The 14970-nt window shown below is 54.4% G+C and overlaps 7 protein-coding genes across 7 annotated transcripts; 3 read left to right on the top strand and 4 right to left on the bottom strand.

Annotated features, from left to right (window-relative positions):
* Positions 1–264: 264 nt before the first annotated feature.
* On the top strand, positions 265–2540 carry N7459_007611 (polynucleotide adenylyltransferase; the record flags this gene model as incomplete). Its single annotated transcript, XM_056946779.1, has 8 exons — positions 265–413; positions 468–616; positions 684–1058; positions 1122–1333; positions 1389–1998; positions 2052–2166; positions 2217–2334; positions 2469–2540. 8 exons carry the CDS (start codon positions 265–267, stop codon positions 2538–2540), a joined length of 1800 nt encoding a protein of 599 aa, XP_056798778.1.
* Positions 2541–3585: 1045 nt separating this feature from the next.
* N7459_007612 (putative quinol monooxygenase) lies at positions 3586–3831 on the bottom strand (the record flags this gene model as incomplete). The annotated part of the gene is made up of 1 exon (XM_056946780.1): positions 3586–3831. One exon carries the CDS (start codon positions 3829–3831, stop codon positions 3586–3588), a length of 246 nt encoding a protein of 81 aa, XP_056798779.1.
* Positions 3832–4980: 1149 nt separating this feature from the next.
* N7459_007613 (uncharacterized protein) lies at positions 4981–6164 on the top strand (the record flags this gene model as incomplete). Its single annotated transcript, XM_056946781.1, has 3 exons — positions 4981–5436; positions 5515–5703; positions 5754–6164. The coding sequence occupies 3 exons, from the start codon at positions 4981–4983 to the stop codon at positions 6162–6164; spliced, it is 1056 nt and encodes a 351-aa protein (XP_056798780.1).
* An 86-nt stretch (positions 6165–6250) lies between these two features.
* On the bottom strand, positions 6251–7934 carry N7459_007614 (putative extracellular lipase; the record flags this gene model as incomplete). The annotated part of the gene is made up of 2 exons (XM_056946782.1): positions 6251–7282; positions 7332–7934. 2 exons carry the CDS (start codon positions 7932–7934, stop codon positions 6251–6253), a joined length of 1635 nt encoding a protein of 544 aa, XP_056798781.1.
* Positions 7935–8285: 351 nt separating this feature from the next.
* On the top strand, positions 8286–9869 carry N7459_007615 (putative MFS transporter; the record flags this gene model as incomplete). Its single annotated transcript, XM_056946783.1, has 3 exons — positions 8286–9155; positions 9191–9790; positions 9843–9869. 3 exons carry the CDS (start codon positions 8286–8288, stop codon positions 9867–9869), a joined length of 1497 nt encoding a protein of 498 aa, XP_056798782.1.
* A 700-nt stretch (positions 9870–10569) lies between these two features.
* On the bottom strand, positions 10570–11638 carry N7459_007616 (putative mitochondrial phosphate carrier protein (Mir1); the record flags this gene model as incomplete). Its single annotated transcript, XM_056946784.1, has 3 exons — positions 10570–10954; positions 11019–11438; positions 11502–11638. The coding sequence occupies 3 exons, from the start codon at positions 11636–11638 to the stop codon at positions 10570–10572; spliced, it is 942 nt and encodes a 313-aa protein (XP_056798783.1).
* A 921-nt stretch (positions 11639–12559) lies between these two features.
* On the bottom strand, positions 12560–13857 carry N7459_007617 (glycoside hydrolase family 16 protein; the record flags this gene model as incomplete). Its single annotated transcript, XM_056946785.1, has 3 exons — positions 12560–12898; positions 12957–13410; positions 13463–13857. 3 exons carry the CDS (start codon positions 13855–13857, stop codon positions 12560–12562), a joined length of 1188 nt encoding a protein of 395 aa, XP_056798784.1.
* Positions 13858–14970: the final 1113 nt, after the last annotated feature.

The following is a 14970-nucleotide window of genomic DNA, read 5'->3' on the forward strand; positions in this document are numbered from 1 at the left end:
ATGCCTGAGTAAGCTCATGGAAGCGCCAATGATGGATCTTTGGCGCCGTCGCCTTGGATCAACTTCCACTCCCTCGACCCGCCGCTCTTTTCTTCTCGCATCGCTTCCTCTTGTTTCCTTTGTCTTGGTTCCTCCGTATATCCCTGTTGCTCGTCGGCTCTCTTGCACGCGCCTGTGACGCCAACTCTCGATTCTTTCCGTTATCTAATCCCTATCGTCGTCGCAACACATCACGACTTTCTCCAACCTCCACAGATACCTACAATGGCGGCACCACCTGCTCGACAGTGGGGTGTGACCCCGCCCATTTCGACCGTCTTGCCTACCCCAGATGAGTTGGCTGCCAACGACGATCTTATCGCCGAGCTTAAAGGGCAGAACAACTTTGAGCAGCCATCCGAGACCGAACGCAGGTACGCTGAAACAACCAGCCTGGTGGGGATTACAGCCTGACTCAAGTGCGACAGAAAACATGTCCTTCAGCTACTTCAACGGGTTGCCTTGGAATTTGTCAAGGTCGTCAGCCGCAAGAAAGGTCTCTCTCCTGCTGCCGTCGAAGCGGCGGGAGGTAAGATCTTTACTTACGGCAGTTACCGTCTTGGTGTTTATGGTCCTGGTGAGTCGTGGCTCGGATTTGATAGCTTCAATGAAAGCTCCCGGCTTTGCTAACCATTATCCCACAGGATCGGATATTGATACCCTCGTTGTCGGTCCGAAGCATGTCCTCATCGATGATTTCTTCTCCGACTTCCCCCCTATCCTACGGACCATGGCTGCGGAGGGAATGATTGAAAAGTTGACCCCTGTTCCCGATGCTTTTGTGCCTATTATCAAGTTGGAAATTTCTGGCATCAGCATTGATTTGATCTTTGCTCGCCTGGTTGTCCCTTCGGTGCCCATGAACCTCGATCTCAAGAACAACGATTACCTCCGGGGACTGGATGAGAAGGAGGTCCGGTCGCTGAACGGGACCCGAGTGACGGATGAAATACTCGAACTTGTTCCCCAGCAGAAGACCTTCCGCCTTGCATTGCGTGCGATCAAGCTTTGGGCCCAACGTGAGTGCCCTTGTGCTCCTTGTTCCAGTTGGTGCTATTGCTCACTTTACGTTCGATACCCAGGCCGAGCTATTTACTCTAACATTGTTGGTTTTCCCGGAGGTGTCGCATGGGCAATGTTAGTCGCCAGAGTCTGTCAATTGTATCCTCAAGCGACCGGCTCAGTAATTGTGGGCAAGTTCTTTCGGATCATGAACAAATGGGCCTGGCCCCAGCCGGTATTGCTCAAGCAGATTGAGGACGGGCCTCTCCAAATGAAAGTTTGGAATCCTAAGGTCAGCTTCCTTCAAGTCATTCAGGCTGCCATCGCTTCTAACACTGATTCTGCAGATCTACCACGGCGATCGGTTCCATCTGATGCCAATCATCACTCCCGCGTACCCTTCCATGTGTGCGACTCACAACATTTCGATGTCTACCAAAAATATCATACTTCGAGAGCTTCAGAGGGGAGGAGACATAGTGGACAAGATTTTCATGAAGCAACTTTCCTGGAATGATCTGTTCGTGCGTCATACCTTCTTCACGCATGATTACAAGTACTATCTCAGCATTACGGCATCGAGCAAGACCAAGGAGGCTGAAGCAGTATGGTCGGGTCTGGTTGAATCTAAGCTTCGTCACCTTGTTGGAGCCCTTGACCGTAAAGCAATCATTTCTGTGGCCCACCCATTCCCTAAGGGATTCGAAAGGACCCACATAATCAGCAGTGACCAAGAAATGGAGGCCGTCAAGAATGGATCTACTCAGTATCAGGCCAAGGGAACTCAGACTGAGACGACCGACGAGACCAAAGATGCTGCTCACCAAGCCGCGGCCCAAAATGGAGTGGAAAACGCGCAGGTCCCAGAGCCGACTGAGCAGAAGGCTGAGAATGATCCCCAGACTGTCTACACTACTACCTACTACATTGGGCTGGAACTCAAGCCGCTCGAGCCAGGTAGACCTCCCTCTTCTGTTCTACACGAAAAGTTATTTACCTCCCATCCCCAGGCACCTCCCGTTCTCTGGACATTTCAACCGACTCTCAGATTTTCAAATCCACTTGCACCTCGTGGGCAGGATACCAACCAGAGGTTAATGACTTGGCTGTTACCCATGTTCGCAAGTAAGTAAACATACCAGGTTCCGTCTCCGACCTGCGCTCACAACTATCAGCTTTGACCTCCCCGAAGACGTCTTCCAGCCTGGCGAGACTCGCCCCTCTCGGCCGAAGAAGAAGGTGATCAAAAGAAGCGAGACGGCCGGTCAAAAGCGACGACTCGGCGAGATGGACGTAAGTGAACAGAAGAGAGTGGGACTGAACCTGACTCGGCAAGACATCGATACTCGAACTCGCCCTCCCCCGCCCCACGATCCAGAGCCCGAGACACCGAGTGTCGCCAGCTAGGAACTAATCTCGTTGCATAGGACTCTTCACAAGGAGCTGCCAAACGCCAAGTCACGCCGAGCGCCATCTCCAGTACTGCAGCTCCCGCCTGATCTCGCTCGATCCTCACAGTCACAATCTCCAGCGCCGGGGCAGGTCCCCACCATTCAACCCCCTGAACCATAATCCCACCCAAACACGACAGGCGGGCTTCCCGTCCCGTAATATGCCACTTTTCTCCTATGAAGCTTGATCAACATGATCTGACCTTTCGCCACGCCGGTGGCATCCCGACAGTGAACCATCCCATGCGCTGACGCAGGAACAGGTTGGTCCGTTTTACTTACCCTTCCTTCCATTGCAGCAGGCTTGGCGACTAGACTTAGTGCTTCTACTCTCGCCGAAGTTCGAGTGTACTCACACCTTTCGCTCTCCATATCTGCAAGTGTCGCATCTTTTGTGCTGTTGCTTTGCTCTCACGAGGTAGTCCCGTTCTCGGTACTGCGTGCAGTCCTGGCCCGCTTGTACTTAATGTTTTGGGGCCTTGCAGATAGCTCGACTAGGGTAGTCCACCAATTCATGGGATCAGCTCCGTAGTAGGCGGGCTAAGCGTATCTATTTCCTCATTGTATTATCCAGGTTTTGTTTCAGCCTTCAAGTGACTGTCACCAGTGTTATTGACTGGCCGGTGTTCCTGATGGGTCCGCTGTCAGTTGGATATCTCAACAGAGCCCGGAAGCTTCTCAGGGATGACCATCAGAATGAATTAGTGGAATTGAAAGAGGAACGGAGCTCGCGAGTGAGAAGCTGTTGGTAGGAACTCATCCAGGATAGCAGATACACTGGATAACCAGTCATCACTCTAGATGTCTAGACTCAAATACGCGGCTTGCTTTTCCCTATACATCATTCAACATCTTCCACTTCTGCAGCCACATTCAATGATCCTTGGAAGTGTAGAACGGCGTTCCAAACCGCTTCAAAATCTTCGCCTCCCGGGGCTTGACGAACATGGGCTCGGTCGCAGCAAGGTATTCCTTGTAGTACTCCTTGGTGATTTGTTTCTAGTAACACGTTAGCTGCGGCCTTGTGATATCCATCGATCCCCAAGCTCGCATAGAATCACCGACCTCAAGGAACCAGTCTACCGGCGCAGCCCTAATTGTTTGTCGCCGTTAGCACATCGTTCTTCCTACGATCTCCATAGGTCGGAGCCACGTACCAGTTCTCAACCCACGTCAGGGTCCCCGGTTCCTGGAGAGACTGATAGACCTCAAAGAAGCGGCATTCGGGCTCGGCCACGACGGCGTCGTAGACTGGCTTGAAGTGGTCTAGGAACTTGTCGACATTGGAAGGGTCGATGTGGATGGTGACATGCAGACTGAAGCCCGTCTCTTGCGACATCGTGTTTGAAGGTCCAACGGAGTTGTTTTCAAATGGGAAAAAATAGATGGAGCACATATAGGGATGCGAGACACAGGATTAAATAGCTACTCGCAGGACTCGCAGTGGGGTTGAGGCGTTGGAGCATGATCCTCCGACGGGGGCGGGTTGTCTCTACTCCAAACTGATTCATGGCAGGAAGAGACGCGCAAGCCTCCCACCATCGAGCATGGCGTTCAGAGTGCTTGTACCGCCTAAGTGGCTCTTTCAGCGTCATTTCCTCGGTGGTCAGCTCATCCCAACGCCTCCCGCGCAGTGCAGCGAGAATCCACGCCATTCAGATCGACAATGGGCTACCCCCTTCCACAACCAACCATCGCAACCGCACTCATGTCACAGCCTCTCCTCCGCGCCAAATACTCTAGTCAACAGCGTCGTTGAGGTCACCCACAACACATTGTTCATCTCCGGATCCTGATCTACACCGACTGCGCCAGCAAACCCCGTATAAGCGGACTCCGCGCCGTAAGTCCGATTCCTTCAGCGTCGCAGAGGGAATCCAACTCCTACTCCTCGCGATGCACCAGATTATACAGCCCCCGTGTGCTGACAGCAGCGTTCACCCATTTATAATGGCTGTATAATGCGGCTGTGTAGAGTGTAAGAGGCTTGAATGAATCAATCTATCGACGCGCTCTGGTAAAATGTAAATCTATGACTTTGCTTAGAAAGAAATAGGCATAAATAGGGTTACAAGCTAGTTAAGTCAGTTATGAACAACGTCATCCCAGGAAATGTCAGCTCCTTACAATCAGCAAAAATCGTTCACGGATCATGATCTTGCGGGGATCATGCAGGCAGTGTAGATTGACACTCTAGGGCAGACTCTCGGGGAAGGTCAATTGTTCAACCGGGGACTGTCTTGCACAATTGGATTGGAAATATGCAGTAATCAAATCGAATGCATTTTCATCGTCTAGAAATTACACGAATAGTGAAGTGGGCCGATTATGCATCAATCTGAGTTGATTACAAACCACCATTAGCTCCAGCGATTGGCGACCACGATATCTTTGATGCTGCAGAACCTTGGTTTTTGTTCATGCATATAAAGTAAATCGTGCCAGGGTTCCAGTGTCTCATCTAAGACCCTCACTGCATCTCCTCGCCATGCCTCACAACATCCTCATCACCGGCGCCTCCGGCTATCTCGGCGGGACTCTGCTCGCCCGCTGGAAAAGCGCCAACCTTCCCGCCTACGACACGCTTTACGCCCTCGTCCGCACTGCGGAGCAAGGCGAGGCAGTCAAACAGTATGGCGCGGAGCCGCTATTCTTCGACATCAAGGATGAGGCCAGCACCAAGGCCGCTGTTGTCGACAACAAGATCACCGTCGTGTATTTCCTCATCGACGCGATGACTGCCGACTCGCAGGTACCACTGATCCAAGCCCTGGCGGAAGTCAAGAAGCAGACGGGCCACGAAGTACATTTCCTGCATACATCTGGCGCGAAGCTGTTTAGCAGCCATGCCGGATATCCGACCGATCGCCCGCTGCGGGATAACGAGGCGGATCTGTACGAGACGCAAAAGACGTCGCAGCCTCGGTTTGGCATTGTGCAAAAGGTAAGCATGCAGCGACTGCGATTGATCTCTCTGGTTGGTGAGATGAGATCTGGGGGAAAATTGTCTAATTGCGTATAGGCCCTCGACGCCAATAACGCGGTGATAGACACCGCCGAGGCACTCGGTGTGCGCAGCTATATCTTCATCCCATGCGTCGTCTACGGCCAGGGCGAGGGCTTTGGAAACCCCGTCTCCATCCAGACAGTGGCCATCGTCAACGCTGCAAAGAAGCTCGGGCGCGTATACCGACCCGACGCGGATCATTATGTACGTACCTGTTGGTGCGCCCTGACTTGATCCACGCTGACTCCGTCTAGGCTTGGCCCGTTTCTCACGTCGTCGATACGGCGACGCTCTATTTGGAGATTATGCGGAGCATCCTCTCTGGTCGGGACATCGGATACGGCCAACGCGGATATTATCTTGCTGCCAGTGGGAAGGTTGCGTGGAACGAGATCTACTGCGCCATGGCGAAGGGGCTGGCGAAGCGCAGCGCGATCGAGACGGAGAACGTCGAGCTTGTCGACGAAGCGGCCCTGGAGGAAATGGGGAAGGCGCTGGGGTGTCCGAAAGACATGGTGCCTTTGTTCCTGGGTGGGAACTGTGCGCTCGAGGCCGTCCATGGGCGCGAGATCGGATGGACTCCCCAATATCGCGCGGAGCATATCCTGGAGATGGCGGATGCCGAGGTGGATTTGATTCTGCGAAACGCCGCATCTCAGGACTGATGCTGAGTGATCCCGTGCAAACCGGGGCTTGACCATGTATATTGATGCTGTATTCTAAAACTCTATATCCAGCTGTCTCTGCTTTCTCACGCGAGTTGCGATATCGGGACCTTGGACCACCAAAACCGGGTCTCTGCTCTGGCCCAGTCATCCTTTACGAATTTGGCAGCCGGCGCGGTCGTGCCTCCGATCAATTCCTCGTTTCCCTCTCCGAACACCATGATATGTGCATCGTTGGGCACAAACGGCTTCCATTCGGGTCTTTGGCCGTATCGGCCGGACACCGTATTCGGATCACCTTTGGTGATGAAGCTGGTCACGTAGGCGTGGAGCGTCCCCGACAGCTCCTTTTGAGACTCGGAGAGCCCAGTGATATCACCGTTGTAGGTCTCGTAGTACATGTTGTCACCGTGGTTTGCGCGGCCAACCACCGTCCGCGGCAACGCCCAGTTGTACAGGTAGACCGTCATGCCTTGCGAAGCAGCGAATTCGGCGGTCTGTCGGACTGGTGCCACGTATGCGTAGTGGCCGTACGCAGCTTCCATCCGCTTGTACTGCGGACCGAGGCCGTGTCCTTCTCTGGTCTCCACGTAAGGCGAGTGACGGTCGAGGTTGGGATCGGGATAGAGCTGGTCGATTGTATCTAGATCTGCGGAGGAAAGCTCGGGGAGCAGGTTATTCCAGAAGTTACGGAATTGTGCCGGGTCGGACATCTTCTTGTCCACATACATCGTCCCCTCGTTGCTGTTAAAGCCCGTCATGATGGGCACTTTGTTCCACAGTGAGGAATTCCATGCATCTAGTGGCTTTCGGTAGATGATGTCCTCGTCGATGACCGGCTGGAATGCCCAGCGCAGAGAGGGATTCCATTTGTCGAACACCGCAGTCTGGGCTGTTGTCACCGTCGAACTGGGTAGAGAGCGGAGGAACGGGAATATATTGGACTCGGGTGTATCGGGTGGACAGCCAACTTCTCGCAGGAAATCCTGGAACTGTTCTTCGTGGACGGCGGCGTTGTAAGGTCGGACAGCGCGTGAGGTCGGCGAGCCCGATTCCAAAATGACACGATGGAATAGAGGTGCGGACTGCTCGTTGTAGTTGAGAAGGTGATGGCCAATCTGAGTACGTTAGCTTATGAAAACTCCCATCACTCCCCAAGAATCTTACTGAATGCGCTCCCGCTGAGAGTCCAAACAAGGTGACATTGCCCGGATCACCGCCAAACTGGCCAATGTTGTTCTGCACCCATTCGAACAAGTGAACCTGGTCGCGCAGTCCCAGGTTCAACACGCCCTCCTTCTTGGATAGACTCGACGGTAGGAACCCTAGAGCCCCGACGCGGTATCCAAAGCTCACGCCGATGAAGGGCGCCTCGGACCAAGCTACCATCGATGCAGTGTTGTGCATGGCCGCGGCTCCGCGATTGAACGCACCTCCATGGATATAGATCGCCACCGGCAGCTGGTCTGTCTCGGTCGTTCCGGCGGGTCGGAAGACGTTGGCCGTCAAGCAGTCTTCACTCTGCTCGAGTTTTGGCCCGCCCGAGAGCAATGCCTTGCCCGGTGCCGCGGGACCAAACTTGGATGCATCGATTGGCTCCGATGAGGTCGTCACCTTGGCGGCGGGCTGGAAACGCCTCTCTCCGGTGGGTGGAAGGGCGTATGGAACCCCCAGGAAGGCATCGACGGGCTGCGGGGAGGATTGCTCAAGGTGCGTACCGATGAGCGTGCCCTGGACGAGGGTCACGGACGGACGCGTAGAATTGGCCATGCTGACGACGGATAGATGAGAGCTGTCGCTGTGTGAGAGTTGAACTCAGATAAGGCGAGCGTTGCTCTTCGGCCGTCAGAAATAGTTCCGTTGCGGCACGACGATCGCAGTGGAGACACCGGCTGGTTATCAATGCAGCGGAGGCGTGAGGGGACGATGGAGCCCTTTATCTACGATCATCGTGCTCGGTCAGAGTCCGAAAGCCCTGAGAGCGCTGCATGGTCGAGAGTGACGAGTGGTGGATGAGGAGAGATAACGCTGTCTGGGTTAAAAAGCGGCCCCGTGAAGACATCTTCACAACGGTTCTCGTGTCTGGTTTAGACGTGACTGATCGGTGTTCTATATTATGCTATGGAGATCGATACTAAGAAAGGACCTGCTACTCCTACCACTGACGAAAAAGACGTTCAAGTCGGCACCATCACAGACCTGGATGAGGGCGAGGTCTTCCTCCACCAGAATGGCTTCACCGATGAGTCCATCCAAGCGCTTCTGGATGATGAATCACGCAACAAAGCTTTAGTGCGCAAGGTCGACCTGATCCTGCTCCCTCTTCTGGCCGGCACGTACATGCTCCAGTACATCGACAAATCCGCGCTGGCCTACTCGGCCGTCTTCGACTTGTTATCGTCCACCCACATGACAAGCAACGAGTATAGCTGGCTGGCGAGCATCTTCTACTTTGCCTACCTGGTGGCCGAGTATCCCTGGAACATCCTCGCACAGAAAACCAAGCTGGCGAAAGTCGTCTCGGGCAATGTCATTGCCTGGGGTGCCATGCTCATGATCACCGCCGCTTGCTCTTCGTTCGCGGGCATGGCTGTGTGCCGGTTCCTGCTGGGGATCTTTGAAGCACCCATTACCCCTTGCTTCATGATGATTGTGGGTATGTGGTATACGCGATCTCAACAACCGTTCCGGGCGGGCGTCTTCTACAGCTGTAACGGCGTGGGCGCCATGGTGGGCGGTCTCTTGACCTTTGGTATTGGCCAGATCAAGACCATCGCAGTGTGGAGGGCCATCTACCTCATCTTGGGCGGCGTCACTATCTGCTGGGGCATCTTGATGCTCCTTTTCCTCCCAGACGATATCGTCTCCGCGAAGCGCTTCAAGCTGGAAGACAAGGCCCTACTCATCGGCCGCAGTCGACTCGGCAGGACCGGCGTCATCAACCATCAGATCAGATGGTATCAGATCCGGGAAGCCTCGGTCGACCCTCAGGTCTGGGTCTTGTTCTTCTTCGCCCTGTAAACGAGACCGTCAACGGGGGCATCGCCAACTTCGGCAAGCTGATCGTCAAAGGCTTGACCGACGACCCTCTGACCACGGTAGCCCTAGCGATCCCCATGGGCGGATTCCAAGTGTTCTGGATCCTCTCTGGAACCTATCTCGCATCGCGCGTCCGGAACCTGCGCACCGTGGTCATGTTTCTGTACCTCCTTCCCACCATCGTCGGCGTGTATCTGCTGTGGAAGATATCGCATGACACCAACAAGATCGGCGTGCTCTTCGGCTACTATATCGTCGGCGCCTACGTTTGCTCGCTGGTCCTAGCGCTGCAGATGCCTGCCACCAATCTCGGTGGCTATACCAAGCGCAGCACGAGTGTTGCGCTGGTGTTTCTCGCCTATTGTGCGGGCAACGTGATTGGGCCGCATGCGTTTCTGGCGAGCGAGGCTCCGATCTATCAGACTGGCTGCAAAGTCATCCTGTCTTGTTCGTCTGCCCAGGTGGTCCTGGCGATTGGCTTGCGCGTGCTGCTCCAGCGGCGCAACAAGCAAACAGATGCCGCATATCGTGACGAGCCTGTCGAGGCCGAGGTAGATCATGAACTCGGCGATCTTACTGATTTTGAGGTCAGTCGTGCTTGGGCCATTTCTTCAGGAGTTAGAACTGACGTTGTACTAGAATCAAAATTTCCGCTACGTCCTCTGAGTCTCGTGGAGATGGCGTGGTTGTTGGTAATTCTGCTGTTCATCGTAGCGGTCAATCCAGTAAATAGTTCACCACCGTATATAACCGCGTCGATTGATGGGCCATCGACAATCCTCTTCATATATTAGCCTTCTGTTCCACAATACCCAATGTTGACTACACCGTTTGACAAGCCCGTATACCCCATTAGGAGGGGATAACCCCAACATTTCACATTTACTTCCCGCGCACAACCTAGAGACACCTCTGTTCTTCACCCACTGGCGGCTGCGTCGGGTGAGAAACGGGTGTATAACTCGTTGGTGACGCGGGGGTAACGCGGTCTGGCTGGGTTTGTCGGGTCGGTGGTTGATAGAGTGGACGGCAGAGCGTGAGGGTGAAGATCGAAGAGTATGCATATTATACTGGGTATCACTCGTTCGTGGAGGACGGGCTTGACGTTGACCGGTTTTGAAGGATATGAAGATGTTACGGGATGAGATCGATGCCTACTTGAGGGAGACCCCATTGGCAGCCATGCCGTCACACGACTACGATCGACTCTACGGTCAGCACAAGTACAAACAAAGGAAATCGAGTCTGTTCTTGCCGCCAAATCGAGACGAAATATTGTACATCGTGTTGTAGGGATGGACAAGTCTTAACGAAAAATCTAAGGGTAATCTCTATTATCCTCCCGCGCCAGCAACACGCAAGTCCTCTATTTGCCAATCTCCACGCCGCCAGTGACGCCGAGCAGGCGCTTGATGTCACCGTAGATGGCAAACTGACCGGCAGTGATGGAGCCAACCATGAAGAGACGAGCACCGATACCACCGTATGAGCCGCGCAGACCGAGCTCCTTGCCGATCTTGACCAGACGCGAGACGGTGCTCTCGCCGGGGAGGCCGGGGGTCTTGTTGATCTTGGACAGCATGGTGTCGGCGGGCTGGGAGACGAGGGCGGCGGCGAAACCGGCGATCAGGCCGGAGCCGAGGTTGACACCGGTCTTAGCACCGTCGGAGAGGGTGTCCTTGTTGACGGAGCGGTAGACCATCTCGGAGACCTTCTCGAAGACGACGAACTTGGTCATAGTGTAGGGGACCCTGGGAGCGAGTCATGGTTAGCGCGACGCGGTCCATCACAAACCAGACCGTTCTTGCGACTTACTGCTTGAACAGGATGGGGCCGAAGCCGGAGTAGAAAGCACCAACACCCTCCTCCTTGAGGATCTTGCCGAAGCCGCTCAAGAGACCGGAGGCGAAGGTGGGCTGGGAAACGAGACGGATACGGGTGGCCTCAAGAGGGCACAGGGCAATGTCGGCCATGAACTCGGCACAGGCCGAGGAGGCGAGGTAGACGGCAGTACGGTTGTTGGAGGCGGACTCGTAGCCGAGAACGTCGATGGACTGCTTCTTGAAGAACTCGTAGCCACCGAACTTCAGAGCACCCTGGAGGAAGTAACCGGCGAAGGTAGGGCCGAAACCGGTCAGAAGGGCACCAGCACCCTCGTTCTGGATGACCTGGCGGAAACCACCGATCATGCCGCGGTTGTAGGTGACGGGGTCGAGCTGGATACGGGTCTTGACGCTATACGCAGCGGGTGAGCGGTGTCCTTCAGATTCTTCATGTTCACATCCAGCGCGGACTTACACATCCAGAGGAGTGGCAGCACCGTGGGTGACGGCGCAGCAGACGGCACCGGCGAAAGCGAAGCCACCGTAGAGAGCGGCGCCCGAAGGGGCCTTAGGGGCCTCCTTAGCGACAGGGACGGGAGCAGCGGCAGACATGACGGGATATGAGGAGGGGAGAGGTTGGGGAAGTCAAGTTGGAGATGGAGAGAATAGGAGGAAAGGATTTGAAAGGGATGGAGCGCGAAAAAACTCTTCGGGCCAATCCGGGAGCAGCTCGGCACCACACGGGGACCATCGCCCGGTCAACCGCATCGCTGCGCTGCGTTGACTTCCACTTTATGTATATCTGATGCCTGCGAGAGAATCATGACAGACGTCTCTTCTGTGATTTCTATCATCGTCGCAGTGTCGACTCTCGCTGGTAGCGAGTCGTGTTCGGCCCGGAGACCCCGGCAAGCCCCGATTCCACTTTGATCGCGACCTGCAGAATCCCTCGTTGGCATCTCCATCCCTCGAGGGAGCGCGTTTGCAAAACTGGGAAGCGCCAGTACAAGGGAGACAATCGAACTCGACCACGAGCGGAACCACAACAAATACCGTTCCAGCGCCGTGTTGCAGCGTCGGTCCAAGTCCATTGTCTCTGTTCCCCCTACGTCACCGTGAACACCTGGCGGTGACCCAGTTTCGGATCGAAAGTACAGGCGGGCCTGTCCTTTCCACGAATCAGAGCATCTTTCACCAACAACAGTGATGTGATTGGTCGAGATGCGCCTCGGCGGAGATCCGAATCTGTGCTGGATGAACAAAGTGACAGCCCAAGTCGCTGTTTCGATATCAACAGAGCGCTTAATAGTCCGTCTAAATGCCATTTCCGGCATCCCAGACAGCGTTGAAGACTACCTAGTCTTACACCTTGAGTAGATTCAAGCTCAATTCTGGACATCGGCGATGCTCACACGCAAGATATATTCCTCGCTACCTCGGTCCGCTTAAAACTCAACAAGCTAGGTATGAACAAGATACTGCATGGACATCAAAATGCCTCCAACACTTCTAAATCGTTGCATCGTGAGTCTATTATGCCTGATACACCTTGAAGCTATTAAACTCCCAATACGCATTCGTAAAGTTGGCCCCGTTCTGCGCGGCCCACTGAGTGCACGAGCCCGGGCACTGGGACTGCTCCGTGTAGTATTTCGAGGCCCCCGCCAGCTCGCCGCAGATATCGATATTCACAACGATGCTCTGATTCCGAAAGTGCGAGCTTATATCGCAATGCGTGCTGGGGAAATCCGCCAGCGCCTTGCCCCAGCTCGACGGGTCCGGGCTGCTTGAGCTGGAGATGTCGGACGGGATGTTGTCGCGGGCGAACATCCAGACGCGGATGCCGGCGTCACGGAGCTCCATGGCGTAAACCTGTTCTTCTGCGTCAGCGATGCGATCACCCACTAGGCAGATGTCTCGGTCGACTTACTCCGCCGCCGTTGTTGTTGAAGGCTTCGCCGTAGGTCGATTTTTTGCCTTCCACGCCGCAGCCGGTGTTGTCGTTGGCTGTGTTGAGGCAGTTTGAGTACTGCGCCGTTCCGGTCTCCTTGCGCTTGACGTTCATTTTGCATCCGCTAGTGGTGTGGAGGGTCATGGAGTTCCCGTGAGTGCCCTTGTTGTTGGCTTCCATCACGTCGATCTCGCCATTCTCCGGCCAGTTCGAAGGATCGGTCAGCCATAGCGCGGGCCAGGTGGCACATCCGTACGGGCTGTGGGCGACATCGAAAATGAAGAGCCCATCTTCGTAGGTATTGATCGAGGTGATGCGGACCGACTTGCGCCCGCTGGTTTGAGGCTGAGTACTGGTATCGACCCGGAGCACAGCGGAGGTATCCGACGCATAGGTCAGATTCATCTGCGACGCCGTCGCGGAGTCGACATATCTGGTCGCCCGTTAGCTACACACATATCAAAGGTGGAGTGAGAACATCGTACTGCACGAAGCCCTCGGTCGGATCGCTCGCCGTGTAATACTCAAAGTTATCAAAGAAAGACGTGCCCGAGTATGTGTCGCGCAAGGAATAGTTGAGCTTGGAATAATTCGGGTATGCATTTGCCTTGACTCCTTCGACGGCGCCCACGATCACGGCGACAATCACAACGACCACGCAAGCGGCAACAATCAACTTCCTGCGGAGGGACCAGCCCCGTGGATCGTACCAGGGATAATCCGTTACTGGTGATCCTCCGGCGACAGTCGAGTACCGTGGTGGCTGCGCGGGTGAATATCCGTATGCCGCATTGGGGTCAAACTGAGGGAGTTGTGTTGTCGCGCCGCCAAACCGGCTGTATCCATCCCCGGCAGCAGCATATGGGTCTTGCGACCTCATGATGGGTGGTTTTGATGCCGAGGGCAGATTCAATCGGATTGAGCGAGATGGGGGGAGAGCCACACAGGACGGCAAAGAGAAAAGCAAAGCGATCGGAGGCTGCACATGGGGAAACCAAAAATCGCCGATAAGAGTGGGCGGTTTGCGCCACAGACTCTCAACGAATGTGGAATAAGCGACAGGTAAATCAGAATCAAGGCCGTTGTTCAAGTCGATACGTCGCGCGCCGCGTAAGTCGGCTTGCCAAGAGACTCCACCAGTGAAGATGCGATGTGATGCTTCTTTGGGCGTCCCTGAATCCCATATAACGCTGCTGGGGGAGCAGCTGTCAGGAAATATGGAGTTTGTAAAAGCCTAGGCTGGGGAAGAAAGGTGAAAGTCGCAGATCGCGATGACTGATTCTTGCTGCCTGCTCATCCTTGCTCGGTCCACGCACGTAATGATCGGCTTGGATGGGAAACGGGATGGCCCACTTCTGCTACTGATTCTCGCACGATGCCATGTCCGAAGTGAGGAGCGCAGCGGAGAATGCTCTGGAGTAGTTGTGAATCCCTTTACTACATCCTACTACCTAGGTACAGACTGGTACATAGTATGTGCGTTGTAGGATGCACCCAGCACCGCCACGCAGCGGACGCGTCACCCTTGTACTTGGGGATCATCCAATACAGATAAGTAGCAACAGCGTGCTATGATCAGCGGGAAACGTATGTTTCAGCTTATTTTAGCTCATGGACTGCCCTAGCTATGCACCCTGATTCTTTGTGGTCAGTGCGTGCCGTTATTTCTGGATTCCTGTATACTAATCATCTACATGTGGATGTTAGCGGATTCCTGCTAGTAACCTCCCGTTCATTTGTATCTCCTCAACGCGGAAGCCTCGCAACATCGAATAATTTTCCGAGTCACCGGGCAGAATTGATAAGAAGTCAATTGTTTACTTTTTCATTGATTCTGCCACAGAAGGAGCGTATAGTGTGGGTAGGCAAACATCATTTACCTAAGAGAGAGGAAGCGAAAGAGCACTCGTAAGCTACCTACATAGCTAGGGCAACCTTCTTTCACCCTCAGACAGCGTCAGATTCATTCGGGGTCAATGTTCTCGTTGAATGG

The sequence above is a fragment of the Penicillium hispanicum genome (assembly GCF_028827665.1).
Source record: "Penicillium hispanicum strain IBT 35686 chromosome Unknown utg000006l_segment0_segment0, whole genome shotgun sequence".
NCBI classification, from domain to species: Eukaryota; Fungi; Ascomycota; class Eurotiomycetes; order Eurotiales; family Aspergillaceae; genus Penicillium; species Penicillium hispanicum.